At 44.9% G+C, this 16,604-nt stretch overlaps 1 protein-coding gene across 1 annotated transcript in view; it reads right to left on the bottom strand.

Annotated features, from left to right (window-relative positions):
• The window catches only part of LOC309543483 (WD repeat-containing protein 97-like), a gene marked incomplete at its 5' end in the record, with an annotated part of 218,063 nt that overhangs the window by 119,616 nt on the left and 81,843 nt on the right, over nt 1-16,604 (bottom strand). The window contains 5 exons of the mRNA XM_082275962.1: nt 4,907-5,039; nt 6,369-6,459; nt 11,025-11,261; nt 12,819-12,967; nt 15,350-15,995. Coding sequence (XP_082132088.1) covers nt 4,907-5,039; nt 6,369-6,459; nt 11,025-11,261; nt 12,819-12,967; nt 15,350-15,995 — 1,256 coding nt within the window. The remainder of the gene's footprint in view (nt 1-4,906; nt 5,040-6,368; nt 6,460-11,024; nt 11,262-12,818; nt 12,968-15,349; nt 15,996-16,604) is intronic.

The raw sequence follows: 16,604 nt of genomic DNA, 5'->3' as shown, positions 1-16,604 counted from the left end.
CACACAGATGGAGAGGAGAAGAATGACCAGAGAAAACACGGATGGAGAGGAGAAGAATGACCAGAGAACACAAGGATGGAGAGGAGAAGAATGACCAGAGAACACAAGGATGGAGAGGAGAAGAATGACCAGAGAACACACGGATGGAGAGGAGAAGAATGACCAGAGAACACACGGATGGAGAGGAGAAGAATGACCAGAGAACACACGGATGGAGAGGAGAAGAATGACCAGAGAACACACGGATGGAGAGGAGAAGAATGACCAGAGAACACACAGAAGGAGAGGAGAAGAATGACCAGAGAACACAAGGATGGAGAGGAGAAGAATGATTAGAGAACAGAAGGATGGTGAGGAGAAGAATGACCAGAGAACACACGGATGGAGAGGAGGAGAATGACCAGAGAACACACGGATGGAGAGGAGAAGAATGACCAGAGAACACACGGATGGAGAGGAGAAGAATGACCAGAGAACGCACGGATGGAGAGGAGAAGAATGACCAGAGAACACACAGAAGGAGAGGAGAAGAATGACCAGAGAACACAAGGATGGAGAGGAGAAGAATGACCAGAGAACACAAGCATGGAGAGGAAAGGAATGACCAGAGAACACAAGGATGGTGAGGAGAAGAATGATCAGAGAACAGAAGTATGGTGAGGAGAAGAATGATCAGAGAACACAAGGATGGAGAGGAGGAGAATGACCAGAGAACAGAAGGACAGAGGGGAGAAGAATGACCAGAGAACACAAGGATGGAGGAGAAGAATGACCAGAGAACACAAGGATGGAGAGGAGAAGAATGGTCAGAGAACACAAGGATGGAGAGGAGAAGAATGGTCAGAGAACACAAGGATGGGGAGGAGAAGAATAGTCAAAGAACACACGGATGGAGAGGAGAAGAATGACCAGAGAACACAAGGATGGAGAGGAGAAGAATGACCAGAGAACAGAAGGATGGAGAGGAGAAGAATGACCAGAGAACAGAAGGATGGAGAGGAGAAGAATGGTCAGAGAACACAAGGATGGAGAGGAGAAGAATGGTCAGAGAACACACGGATGGAGAGGAGAAGAATGACCAGAGAACACAAGGATGGAGAGGAGAAGAATGGTCAGAGAACACACGGATGGAGAGGAGAAGAATGATTAGAGAACAGAAGGATGGGGAGGAGAAGAATGACCAGAGAACAGAAGGATGGAGAGGAGAAGAATGGTCAGAGAACACAAGCATGGAGAGGAAAGGAATGGCCAGAGAACACACGGATGGAGAGGAGGAGAATGACCAGAGAACACAAGGATGGAGAGGAGGAGAATGACCAGAAAACACACGGATTGGAGAGGAGGAGAATGACCAGAGAACACAATGATGGAGAGGAGAAGAATGACCAGAGAACAGAAGGATGGAGAGGAGAAGAATGGTCAGAGAACACAAGGATGGAGAGGAGAAGAATGGTCAGAGAACACAAGGATGGAGAGGAGAAGAATGACCAGAGAACACACGGATGGAGAGGAGGAGAATGACCAGAGAACACACGGATGGAGAGGAGGAGAATGACCAGAGAACACAAGGATGGAAAGGAGAAGAATGACCAGAGAACACACGGATGGAGTGGAGAAGAATGACCAGAGAACACAAGGATGGAGAGGAGGAGAATGACCAGAGAACAGAAGGACAGAGGGGAGGAGAATGACAAGAGAACACAAGGATGGAGAGGAGGAGAATGACCAGAGAACAGAAGGACAGAGGGGAGGAGAATGACCAGAGAACAGACAGAAGGAGAGGAGAAGAATGATTAGAGAACAGAAGGATGGAGAGGAGAAGAATAACCAGAGAACCGAAGGATGGTGAGGAGAAGAATGACCAGAGAACACAATGATGGAGAGGAGAAGAATGACCAGAGAACAGAAGGATGGTGAGGAGAAGAATGACCAGAGAACACAAGGATGGAGAGGAGGAGAATGGTCAGAGAACACATGGATGAAGAGGAGAAGAATGACCAGAGAACACAAGGATGGAGAGGAGAAGAATGGCCAGAGAACACACGGATGGAGAGGAGAAGAATAGTCAGAGAACACAAGGATGAAGAGGAGAAGAATGACCAAAGAACACAAGGACAGAGGGGAGGAGAAGAATGACCAGAGAACACAAAGACAGAGGGGAGGAGAATGACCAAAGAACACAAGGCTGGAGAGGAGGAGAATGACCAGAGAACACAAGAATTGAGGGGAGAAGAATGGTCAGAGAACACAAGGATGGAGAGGAGAAGAATGGTCAGAGAACACAAGGATGGAGAGGAGAAGAATGGTCAGAGAACACACGGATGGAGAGGAGAAGAATGGTCAGAGAACACAAGGATGGAGAGAAGAAGAATGGTCAGAGAACACAAGCATGGAGAGGAGAAGAATAGTCAGAGAACACAAGGATGGAGAGGAGAAGAATGGTCAGAGAACACAAGCATGGAGAGGAGAAGAATAGTCAGAGAACACAAGGATGGAGAGGAGAAGAATAGTCAGAGAACAGAGTAGGCATTATTATTATTATATAGGATTTATAAAGCGCCAACAGTTTGCGCAGCGCTTTACAGTGTGGGGGAAGACAATACAGTTACAGTACAATTCAAAACAGGAGGTATCAGAGGGGTCTGCTCGTTAGAGCTTACAATCTAGAAGGGAGGGTTAAGTGAAACAAAAGGAAGTAACTGAGGGGGATGGGCAGATGGATAAAATGAAGGTAGAGTTGTTAGGTGTTGGTAGGTAAGGTTTCTCTGAAAAGGAGGGTTTTCAGAGATCGCCTAAAAGCTAATAGAGTGGGAGATAATCGGACAGATAAGGGTAAGGAGTTCCACAGGATTGGAGAGGCTCTGGTAAAGTCCTGGAGGCGAGCATGGGAGGAGGTGACAAGGGAGCTAGAGAGCAGGAGGTTTTGAGAGGAACGAAGAGAGCGATTGGGTTGGTATTTTGAGACTAGGCTAGTGATGTAGTTGGGGGCTAAGCTGTGGATGGCTTTGTAAGATGTTGTTAGTATTTTGAATTTGATTCGTTGGGTGAGCGGAAGCCAGTGGAGGGCTTGACAGAGAGGAGCAGCGGACACTGAGCATTAGTAAGATGAATGAGTCTGGCGGCAGCATTCATGATGGATTGAAGGGGGATAGCCTGTGTAGAGGTAAGCCAATGAGAAGGGAATTGCAGTAGTCGAGGCGCGAGATGACCAGGGAATGAACTAGGAGCTTTGTTGTGTCTTTGGTTAGAAAGGGGCGTATTTTAGAGATGTTGCGGACGTTAAGGGGGCAATATTTGGACAGCGATTGGATGTGGGAGAGTTCAGAGTCCAGGACAACACCTAGGACCTTGGCATGCGGGGATGGGCTGATATTGACAAAGAGATTGGGGGAAGGGTCATGTGGTGGAGGAAAAATTATTAGTTCGGTTTTGAATGGATTGAGTTTGAGGAAGTGGTGTGACATCCAGACCGATATATCAGATAGTAAATTAGTGATACGTGCGGAGACTGAGGGAGAGAGCTGAGGGGTGGATAAATAGATTTGTGTATCGTCAGCATAGAAATGGTATTGGAAGCCATGGGAGGCTATCAGCTGACCCAGAGAGGAGGTGTAGATTGAAAATAGGAGGGTTCCAAGAACAGAGCCTTGGGGGACCCCAACAGAGAAGGGAAGAGGAGAGGAGGAAGTGGAATTGTAAGTAACGCTAAAGGTGCGGTTGGATAAGTAGGAAGATAACCAGTGAAGAGTACAGTCACGGAGACCAAAGGCATGGAGTTTTTTGAGGAGGAGGGGATGGTCAACCGTATCAAAGGCAGCAGAAAGGTCCAGGAGGAGGAGGAGTACAGAATAGTGTCCATTGGTTTTGGCCATTAGTAGATTGTTTGTCAGTTTTAGGAGAGCAGTTTCAGTGGAGTGTTGAGGCCGAAATCCAGACTGAAGGGGATCAGGAAGGATATTCTCGGCAAGGTGGTCGCACAGTTGGTTGTAGACCAGACTTTCAAGGAGTTTGGATAAAAAGGGGAGCAAGGAAATAGGGCGTAGGTTGTTAAGATCGGTTGGGTCCAGTGAGGGATTTTTAAGTATGGGGCTGACTAGTGCATGTTTTAGAGAGTTGGGGAAGATGCCAGAAGAGAATGAGAGATTGAAGATGTGGGTTAGAGAGTGTAGAATAGGACCAGAGGGTGAACGTAGCATTTGCGAGGGAACAGGATCCAGAGGGCAGGTGGTTAAGTGGGCATTAGCAAGTAGTTTAGCAACCTCGTCTATAGTGGTGGGGTTGAATGAGGTAAGTAGTGATCGCACCTGTGGGCATGAAGCGTAAAGCACGGAAGGTATCTGAACAGCAATGATCTCCTTACGGGTTGTATCAATCTTTTGTTTGAAGTGGTTGGCAATCTCTTGGGCAGTGAGCGAATCAGTGGGTGGAGGCAGTGGAGGACGGAGTAGAGAATTAAAGGTAGCGAAGAGTTGCCGGGGGCGAGATGACAAGTTGTTAATGAGAGTGATAAAATAGGTCTGCTTGGCAGTGTGGAGACTGTAATTGTATTTTTGGAGGGCAGATTTATATGGATGGAGAGGAGAAGATTTGTCAGGGAACACATGAATGGAGAGTACGAGAATGAGCAGAGAGGTAGGAAGGCATAGGTGGAAGAGAAGAATAACCAGAGAACAGAGCTGGCATGGATGGAGAGGAGAAGAATGTTCGAAGGAGAGAGCTTGCATGCATTATGTTTGGGGGTTCTAAGCAATTTTCTAGCAAAAAAAATGTTTTGATTTTAACAGGTGTGTTAAAAATGTTTAAATTGCCCCAGTAGGCAAGTGGTTAATAAGTGGACCCACTAATGATTGCTTTATAGCCTAGTCCAATACCAAGCTCATGGCCCATCACTTCCATTCTGTGTTACCTTCACTTGATAGGATTTGGGAAGCAGCTTAGCAAGGCTGATTCGAAACAGGTGGCTGCGCATTCCCACTAGCAGATCTCCGGAGTCTCCAATGAAGGCCATACTTTCAGGTGTAGAATTCAGACACAAGGTCCTGGAATCAGACAGAAGAATGAGGAGACATATTTCAGGTCCTGGATGATGCAGATGTGACAGCTTGTTCTATTTTCTGGACTGCTAGGAGAATGATTAGAAGACTACTTCAAAGCTGTCCTCAAACGAACCAGCCATGCTACCACCATGCAGCCACCGATTCTAGGTCTCAATGATTAGAAGACTACTTCGAAGCTGTCCTCAAACGAACCAGCCATGCTACCACCATGCAGTCACTGATTCTAGGTCTCAATGATTAGAAGACTACTTCGAAGCTGTCCTCAAACGAACCAGCCATGCTACCACCATGCAGTCACTGATTCTAGGTCTCAGTTGCTGCAGATGTGAAACTTTGTGCTTCTATTCTCTGGACTGCTCGGAGGAAAGATTGCAAATCACTTGGACGTTACCCTCAGAGGGACCAGCCATGCTACCAACATGTAGCCACTGAATGATTTTTCTACAAACATTACCCTGGACTACATGTGTGTTGGACTAGGAGAGGGGGAGCACTTTACAGACAAGCTGAAGCAACTTCAGGGGGAGAATATGGCCACCCAAAAGGAGAGGTTCAGTTATGTCTACTATTGGGTGGCCTGTGTGTGAGACTACAGATGAGAATCACTGTCAGTTAGTAGTGAAAGGCCCCTGGTGCTCTGTAACTGATAATGGCACAGCAATGAGCATAAATGTCCACCCTTATATGGGGGTAGTGTCTGACTTGCTGTGAAAACATGTGAGCAGGAACAGGGTCCACCACGCATGCTTATACGGGGGTAGTATCTGACTTGCTGTAAGACATGTGAGCAGGTACAGGGTCCACCGCGCATGCTTGTATGGAGGTAGTGTCTGATTTGCTGTGGAACATGTGAGCAGGAACAGGGTCCACTATGCATTCTTATATGGGGGTAGTGTCTGACTTGCTGTGGGACATGTGAGTAGGTACAGAGTCCACCGTGCATGCTTATACATGGGGAAGTGTCTGACTTTTTTGTGGGACATGTGAGCAGGTACAGTGTCCACAATGCATGCTTATAGGGGGGGTAGTATCTGACTTGCTGTGGGAATACATGAGCGGGTACAGGGAATGATAGGAAATGTACAACAAGAACTTAGAGTCCAGGCAGGGTCACCAGGAAATCATATTGTGTTTTTTCAGGATAGAGCACCAAACGTTTACAGATCCAATCCTGGCCTTACAAATTGTTTCTCTAATATCCAATCAGTTATAAAGAGGCATATGGGGATTTGGAGATTTTGGACAAGTTAGAAATTCCTGGGAATGCCTCTGGAAATCACCATGTTTTCTATAGAAGAGATCTGAGCAGACCTGATGAGTTGGTTCTGGTAATTCCACACTCGGATCCGTCCATCTCTTCCAGACGTGGCGAGCAATTTCAGTGCAGGAGAGCAGCACAGACCTGAGGAGACAGAAAGCCACGTACACGTCTCATACAACTTCCCACTGAGACCATCCTGAGATCTCCGACAAGTCATCTTATGTTTGAACGAGAGTATGGACCCCAAATGTCACCAGAAATGACCAAGGAATCTGGAAAGAGGAGCGGCTGGGTACAACTAAATCTAAGAAGAGGAGAAGATGGGTTCATTTACAGTCATGTGAAGCACCCCATGGAAATGTTGACTATTTCAATACAGATAAAGGACACACACACACAATGTCTACAGATAAAGGCGAGATATATATATATATATTTATATTTATATTTAAATATATATTTATTTATTGTGGCAGGGCGAGGCCAGTATGGTGGTCTGGGCCATGTTTTCAAAAAAACAGGCACACTAATGGCACAAGTGTGTGCTGGCTTCTTAGTATTATCAGGATTAGAGGTCAGTGCCCCAAGGGGGGGTCAGTGTGTGTGTGTGTGTGGATCAGACAGAGATGCATGTCTGCACCGTGCTTTCCAGAACAGGACAAACAAAGGCCCGAGCCTGTGAAGGACATAGCAGCAAGGAGCTGCAGGATAAGAGATACAGCGGTTGGTGCACAAGCACTGGGATATTTCTGATGGTCAGGAGTACCAAAAGTATTAAGTGTGCAGAGTAAAGTGTCTATTCAGGAGATTTTTAAAAGGTTTACCCAAACATGCTGTGCTGACCTCAGATAATAAATAAATAGCCTATTTACTTTCATTAGATAAAGTCTAGCTGACGCTATACCAAGGTAATCTTATCTGTGTGTGTGACCATGAATACTAGTCAAGTATTTTCTGTGTTTAGACCCATTTAAAAATAAGATTTAAAGAGACATTATAATCCTATGTAACAGAATATTAACAATGAGTATATATATGAATAACATACATAGATATTTAGGAAAACTTTCTATATGATATTTTGTTTCATATTCTTGCTAAATTCTAGTTTAAATTAGATTGATGACTCATGATTTCATGTTTAAAAAGGTTTAAATAAGCTTTTGTAAGTTGTAAGAGTTGTCATAAAACTTTTCTGACCTTGCCAAAGAGTCTAGAAGGTCTGGGATTGTAAAGCTTTTAATTAACATAAGGGTTCAAAGTTTATTTGTAGGTTAATAATGCAGTAGTATTCTATATACTGAATCTAACAGTAATACGATACTGCCCTCTTTGGTGACTGCTACTAAGTGAAGTCTTTGGTTGAAAAGTAATTTCCAATAAATTATATATATATATATATTAATAATATATCCTTATTAAATGGTGTTACCAGATTCAATCCTTACCTAGATACATGATGGAGATATTTATTAGATGGACATGTATATATTAGATGAGAGTATGGATAGATTTTTATGTTGTTTCTATGATTATTATTAAATGAAAAACTTATCATATAGTTTTAATATCCAATATACTGGATAACTAGTAGAGGTGTTGCCCAATGACCTCATCAGTTAATGGATAAGTTATCCCAACCAATTGGGATAAAGTTCCTCCTTCTGGGTTTGACTTATGGTAATTTTACTGCCCTTTTGTTCAATACAATATAAAAAGGGAACCCCAGATGTGATAGGACACACACACACACACACACACATTACGACAACATTCATTACACTTACAACACTCTGGAGAAGAGACGATTGAGGGGGGATATGATATCAATGCACAAATATTGTACTGGAACCCTAGCATATGGAAAAACCTATTCAGATAAAGGAAATACAATAAGACGCGTGGCCACTCACTAAAACTAGAGGAAATTCGGTTTAACCTTAAAATACGCAGGGGTTCTTCACTGTAAGAGCAGGAAGGATGTGGAATTCTCTTCCGCAAATAGTCGTATCAGCAGGGATCATTGATAGTTTCAAAAAACTATTAGATGGGCACCTTAAAGACCACAACATACAGGGGTATACAATGTACAACATACAGGGGTATACAATGTGTGGTTAACAGTAGACACACACACACCTCATAGGTTGAACTGGATGGACTGATGTCTTTTTTCAACCTCACTAACTATGTAACTATGTAACACACACGCAACTCACATCCATACATATACTCATCTATACATACTCCATCCTTTATCTGGAACTTTGAAGGACGACAAACGAAACTCCTCCCTATCTGGCCACCATTTTGGGAAGGCAACCATGTTAAGGACTCTGGTAACGACCATTTTAAGCTAGTAGCCATCTTAAGTGTGGTAAATATACTTTTTTTTATTTGATTATTATTTACTATAATTTATTTACTTCCTTACATGTTTTACATTTCATGTTAAAGGGTAACAAGATTACAGTCCCAGCCATATGAACCATAGTAGATTTTTCTTTAAAACTGATTTTTGTTTTTATGTGTTTTTATTAATATCAGATTTAGCGCAATATTAGCAAATTAGTCTCCCGTTTTGCATAGCCTATTCTCACTCCAACTGCAGCGGATTGACTGTTGGCTGCGCAATTCGCAGACAATTGTGGTCTGATTATATAGAACACTTACCTATGGTTTATCCTATACCTGAGAAAAGGTAATCTTGCTTTTATTTTTACTTTCATCATTGAGCTACATATCACATTGCATTTATCGTTTTAAGTTTGTATTTTATGTAGAGTTTTCTCTTTGTGTTACCTCAAGTCTAATCATTTATTGTGAATACATGTCTTGTGAATAAATATTCTTATATATATTCCCTACTGTAGACTGTTTTCACTAAGATTGGTATATGCTGTTAAAAAGAAATTAATCGATTAAAAAGAACTTGTTACATATTGATTTGTGGAAATAAGTTGGGATTCTCCTACCTTACAGATCTTTGCTTATTTACATAAATGGAGACACTGTTATATCAGAGCAGTATAAATATTCTGACATGGTCATTTGGGGGGTATTTGTACTGTCCTGCAATTTTCGGGCCTCAAGCCCCTACATGAGGATTAATCAATTTGCAGATATACTGTATATACCATAGATTGTACACTCTATAACTTACACACAGACTAAATAATAACCATTGATTTGTAGAAATGTAGCGGAATATGTTAGCCTAAATTTACGAAGAAAGATTATTTATTTGCAAAATTTTAAAACCTAAACTAAGAAAATGCATTTATTTTCAAACTTTTCAGTATTTTTTTTGTTTATATAAACAATTAACAATATATTTTGTTCATTAACAATTACCAATGGGACAGACAGGCTTAACAGAATCCACATCACACCTCAATACACAGACAATAGGAAGAGAACACCAGTAACAGACTGTCCGTCTCAGACATTGAAGGACATGGAACAGAGGCCAATGTGACTAGCTCTTTCAATGAACATGTTCAGAATCAATCAGGCCAGGAATAATCTTCATATATTTCTTGAGATATATGGCTGATAAATATTACTGTCCCATTTGAAGCAATTCAAGCCATGTTCTCAGTGTCCCTTAATTATCTGTCAAGATAATAGTTGAACTGGATGGACTGGTGTCTTTTTTCAACCTCACTAACTATGTATTTCTTTATCTCCTGTCTGACCAATGTTTATAAACAATGTTACTTTGTATCTCTCTATCTCCCGTCTGATCAATGTTTATAAACAATGTTACTTTATATCTCTCTATTTCCTGTCTGGTCAATGTTTATAAACAATGTTACTTTGTATCTCTCTATCTCCCGTCTGGTCAATGTACATAAACAATGTTACTTTGTATCTCTCCCTCGCCTGTCTGATCAATGTTTATAAACAATGTTACTTTGTATCTCTCCATCGCCTGTCTGATCAATGTTTATAAACAATGTTACTTTGTATCTCTCCATCGCCTGTCTGATCAATGTTTATAAACAATGTTACTTTGTATCTCTCTATCTCCCGTCTGATCAATGTTTATAAAAACAATGTTATACATATAGGAAGAGGAGGGCTGTATTCCTATAAATATGGAAAGGGGAGGGGCTGTGTTCCTATTAATCTAGAAGTAGGAGGGGCTGTGTTTGTGTAAATCTAAGAAGGGGAGGAGTAATATTATTTCTACATTTGAAGTTGGTAAAATACTGTACCAAAAGTACCAAAAAGACCCTAATTCTATCAAAAATAATAAAACAAATATGTATCTTTTATAACATTCATTCATATAGCTCTGACATATTCTGGAATGCTGTAAAAACAACATTGAGCCAATGACATCTGCCTGTGCACCAGAGGAGCTTACACTCTAATGTCCCATGCTATTATAATTCTACATTTGAATAGCTCTGACATATTCTGGAGTGTAGTACCCAGGGTTTATTTAGCAATGTGTCTTTTTATTGGGGGAGGAAACACAAAGAGAACATACAAACAATGCAGAGAGAACCTGGTGGGAAGTGAAGGGACGTGTCATTCCCTAAGCCAGGGAGCCCTCCAGCTGTTGTGGAACTACACGTCCCATGAGGCATTGTAAAACTCTGACATTCACAGACATGACTAGGCATGATGGGACTTTTAGTTCTCGAAGAACTGGAGGGCCGTAGTTTGAAGACCCCTGCCCTAAGCCCCAATCTTACCTGTTATTTGGTCCTGGTGGTCATCACTTGGTGGATGGTCCTTCCTAGACTCTGTCCTCAGACAATACTGTACCAGGCTGTATGCGGCATTGGAGGTGTCATGGAAGGCCACAAAGAGCTGGGACTTGAAGCTGCACATTTGTCCCACTGGTTGGGAACAGAAGAAGCTCATACAAAGACTAAGACTTTCCTCAGCATGGGCAAAAAACCTCCAGACCTTCACCGTCAGATCCGATCCTGAGGAAGACAATCAACAAACTCAGCTCACAGTACTGAGGGTTCTAAAGGTTCATTGAGAAGAGAAGATTTACAAGATGAGAAAAAGGGTCGATTGAAAATGTGAAGACCATAAGACCTGGCATAATTTCCAAGGACCCAACACACGGACCAAAACCCGAGGCCTAAGTGCTCCAATCCTAGATGTCTGCCATATGGGATCCTCCCAAACATGCTACAAATGAGGCGTTCTATCATGTGAGATGTACATTGTGAACAGACGTTCCTCCATCACAAGGCATTGCTTTACCTTTTCTTCCTTTATTATTAACTTTATTGAAATGTCATAAAACAGCGAGAAAAGGAGGATCTGTTCATTACCATAGAGATGACCGAGAGCAGGGAAAGGAGGAGCCAACCATTACCATAGAGATGACCAAGAGCAGGGAAAGGAGGAGCCAATCATTACCATAGAGATGACAGAGAGAGAGAGAGGAAAAAAGGAGCAGCACATAACCATAGAGATGATGGAGAAGGAGAAAAGTAAGCGCCATTAATTACCATAGAGATGACGGAGAGAGAGGACTCATTACCATAGTGATTACAGAAGTGACATCTACCCCCCCCCCCCCCCCCCCCCATTCTTATGTTTTTCACATCACCGCAAGCGGATCAATGTTCTATGATTTCACCATCCACTGCGGGGTGAATTCCTATTTTTGTTGAGGGGGGGAGGGGGGAGGGGGCTCCTGCTCATGCATTATCAATATTATTATTTGGAAAGACCTCCTCCGGTCACACCAGCAATATCAGTTCCCCCTTTCTAATTCCGGGAGATAAGTACTGCTACACCTAAGGGGCCTTCTAGGTAATGGCGGTGTAGAAGGGGCGCACAGGATACAGTCACCCTATGGGGTCTTCTAGGTAATGGCAGTGTAGAAGGGGCACACAGAATATGGTCACCCTATGGGGTCTTCTAGGTAATGGCGGTGTAGAAGGGGCACACAGGATATGGTCACCCTATGGGGTCTTCTAGGTAATGGGGGTATAGAAGGGGCGCACAGGATACTGTCACCCTATGGGGTCTTCTGGGTAATGGCGGTGTAGAAGGGGCACACAGGATATGGTCACCCTATGGGGTCTTCTAGGTAATGGCAGTGTAGAAGGGGCACACAGAATATGGTCACCCTATGGGGTCTTCTAGGTAATGGCGGTGTAGAAGGGGCACACAGGATATGGTCACCCTATGGGGTCTTCTAGGTAATGGGGGTATAGAAGGGGCGCACAGGATACTGTCACCCTATGGGGTCTTCTAGGTAATGGCGGTGTAGAAGGGGCACACAGGATATGGTCACCCTATGGGGTCTTCTAGGTAATGGCGGTGTAGAAGGGGCACACAGGATATGGTCACCCTATGGGGTCTTCTAGGTAATGGCGGTGTAGAAGGGGCACACAGGATATGGTCACCCTATGGGGTCTTCTAGGTAATGGCAGTGTAGAAGGGGCACACAGGATATGGTCACCCTATGGGGTCTTCTAGGTAATGGGGGTATAGAAGGGGCACACAGGGTGACTTACCTGCAGATATGATGTAGTTGTTCTTTGGGTCACATGTCAGAGAGGTCACCTGGCTGGGGCTGTGTGCTTTAGTCTGGTAGAGGAGTTTGCAGGAATACCAATCACAGACACGCAGACTTCCATCATCACTCCCAATTATCGGGAAAAACCTGCAAATCAAATCATTGCATTCTACATTTCTACAACCAAACATAGCAAACCAAGCCAAGAGCAGAAAGTATGAGTAACCTTATAACTATACCAAGTGTCAGGGTGTCATTGTTCTGGGACCCCAAGTGTCAGGGTGTCATTGTTCTGGGACCCCAAGTGTCAGGGTGTCATTGTTCTGGGACCCCAAGTGTCAGGGTGTCATTGTTCTGGGACCCCAAGTGTGAGGGTGCCATTGTTCTGAACCCCAAGTTTCATGGTGACATTGTTCTGGGACCCAGGAGGGATTCCTTCCTAGGCCTCAAGGACAGGCCCAGGCAGCATGGGGGCCCTGGCAGGAGCCCCCACGAGATACAACCCCCCTCCCTGCACAGCCGTTCATCAGGTCGACGGCAGTGCACCTCCCGGAACCCATCGCCAGCACAGCACCCTACCCCACCCCAGGAGATGGACCAGACCACCCTCACAGCCCCAACATAAGTGGAGTGGGGGGTAGGATGGGGGACAGATGAAAGGGGGGTGCCTGACCGTAAGGAGGGGAACCCAGGGATCCGACTGTCCCAAGGAGTGGCCCCACATGCACCCCCAAAACCCTCCAGGGGGAGGGGGGACAGCTACTCACCATACCAGGAACCAAACGGGCACCGCTCCAGACAGAACCCCTCGCCATCGAAATAGGGGATTGTTGGCCAGGAGGAACGCTGCGACTCAGGCCAAGACCCTGTCGCATGTGACCAAACGAGGCGTTTAACTCGCAGGCCAGCCCCAGTCCAGTGGGGCTATGTCGCAGATTATCGAGCACAGAGCTGAGGTCTGCGCACGCTCGCTGGCCAGACCAGGGTGACCAATGGATCTAGATTATCCAGCCCATTGCCCAGTCCGGCAGTTGATTTTAGATCTCACAGGAATCATTCATACATATCCCCCCAGTGGAAGATCCCACCATAATTCCCCAATGTCCTCCCAGTGGAAGACCTCACCATCATTCCTCAATATCCCCCCCAGTGGAAGATCCCACCATCATTCCCCAATGTCCTCCCAGTGAAAGACCTCACCATTATTCCCCAATATCCTCCCTGCGGAAGATCCCACCATCTTTCCCCAATGTCCTCCCAGAGGAAGACCTCACCATCATTCATCAATATCCCCCCAGTGGAAGACCTCACCATCATTCATCAATATCCCCCCAGTGGAAGACCTCATCATCATTCATCAATATCCCCCCAGTGGATGACCTCACCATCCATCAATATCCCCCCAGTGGAAGACCCAATCGTAATTCCCCAATATCCCCCCAGTGGAAGACCTCACCATGGTTCACTAATATCTTCCCTGTGGAAGACCTCACCGTGGTTCACCAATATCCTCCCAGTGGAAGACCTTACCATCATTCAGCAATATCCCCCCAATAGAACAATCCGCCATCATTCCCCAATATCTCCCAAGTGGAGGAATCCACCATCATTCCCCAATATCCCTCAGTGAAAGATCCCCCATCATTCCCCAATATCTCCCCAGTGGAGGAATCCGCCATCATTCTCCAATATCCCCTCAGTGAAAGATCCCCCATCATTCCCCAATATCCCCTCAGTGGAACAATCCGCCATCATTCTCCAATATCTCCCCAGTGGAACAATCCGCCATCATTCCCCAATATCTCCCCAGTGGAACAATCCGCCATCATTCCCCAATATCCCCCCAGTGGAACAATCCGCCATCATTCCCCAATATCCCCCCAGTGGAACAATCCGCCATCATTCCCCAATATCTCCCCAGTGGAAGACCTCACCATCATTCCCCAATATCTCCCCAGTGGAAGACCTCACCATCATTCCCCAATATCCCCCCAGTGGAACAATCCGCCATCATTCCTCAATATCCCCCCAGTGGAACAATCCGCCATCATTCCTCAATATCCCCCCAGTGGAACAATCCGCCATCATTCCCCAATATCTCCCCAGTGGAAGACCTCACCATCATTCCCCAATATCCCCCCAGTGGAACAATCCGCCATCATTCCTCAATATCCCCCCAGTGGAGGAATCCGCCATCATTCTCCAATATCTCCCCAGTGGAAGACCTCACCATCATTCCCCAATATCCCCCCAGTGGAAGACCTCACCATCATTCCCCAATATCCCCCCAGTGGAAGAATCCGCCATCATTCCCCAATATCCCCCCAGTGGAGGAATCCGCCATCATTCTCCAATATCCCCCCAGTGGAAGACCTCACCATCATTCCCCAATATCCCCCCCAGTGGAAGAATCCGCCATCATTCCCCAATATCCCCCCAGTGGAAGACCTCACCATCATTCCCCAATATCCCCCCAGTGGAAGACCTCACCATCGAGGCAGTGCAGCTCTAGAAGATGAAGAAATTTACCGGTTTGTCATTTCTCTTTCTAGGCCAGGTGGTCCTTTGTCTTCCCGCTGCTTTACCACTTCTTTCCACTCTGCAACTGCCACCTCCTCATCCATAATATCTGAGTAGAGAGTGAAGCACCGAGGACGGGATTGGTCACTGCTAACTTTCACTTTACTCAGGACACTCATAGGATTGACCAAGGCATTGGCTTTAAGGAGCCGTCCATCCTTCAGCAGAACACAAAGCGTCTCTCTGTGTATACAGTATTCTGCCACCAGCAAGCTATTGGCGCCCTCTAGTGAGAGGGTTGATATAAGATCTCCAGTAAGTGCCGATATTACCCTCACCATCCCATCTGAGCACACACACAGAACCCTGGCAGGAAAGGGGCCCCCAACCACTTTCATATCCTTCACATTTCTTCCCACAAGGCAGTGAAGTTTGTAGAATTGTTCTATCTGCCAGATGTGGAGGTCAAAGCTGCTGTAACAGAGAAGATGTTCTGCGTTATCACCAAACGTTTCTATTCCAATCGGAACCCCGGATATCTCCAGTTCTTCAGATTCTTCTTGAGTGTTCAGGTCCCAAATCCGAATTGTTTTATCTTCAGAGCCGGAGATGAGGGTCCTTCTAGAGGTGCTCAGGGACAGAGCAGTAATGGAACCTAGGGGGGATGGACACAACCATTACATCTTCCTACAAAGTTACTGAATAGTATAGGACAGAGGAGAGGCTCCATTAGTGGTATTTATCTAAAAAAACTGAAAAATGGCGCCTCCCAGTGGAATGATGTGACATTTAAATACTACATCTATTAAAAAGATATAGAATATATGGATGCGGCTGCCATCAATTTTTTGGGGTAAAACAAAAAAACCATGAAAAGATAGTGATTTGAGGCTCCAAATCTAAAAGTGCTAATATTAAATAAAGTCCAATAATTCATAAGGTGCAAAAAGTGCAAAAATTCTTCCAGTGCAAAAAATTCCACCACAAAAGTAACGAAAGGTGCGGAACAGATCTTCTAGCTTAAAAAGGTGCTTGTGCTTAAATTTCCCTTCACCCATTAGTGTGAGGGTAACTCTCCAGAGATCAGAGTGCCTCCAGGACCCCAGAAATCAGAGTGCCTCCAGAACCCCAGAGATCAGAGGGCTTCAAGGACCCCAGCGATCAGAGGGCCTCCAGGACCCCAGAGATCAGAGGGCCTCCAGGACCCCAGAGATCAGAGTGCCTCCAGGACCCCAGAAATCAGAGTGCCTCCAGAACCCCAGAG

This window comes from Pelophylax lessonae (assembly GCF_965119305.1).
Source record: "Pelophylax lessonae genome assembly, contig: HAP1_SCAFFOLD_77, whole genome shotgun sequence".
Taxonomy (NCBI): Eukaryota; Metazoa; Chordata; class Amphibia; order Anura; family Ranidae; genus Pelophylax; species Pelophylax lessonae.
Note: the sequence above shows the minus strand (reverse complement) of the source record. Positions and strands in the feature narration are given on the sequence as shown.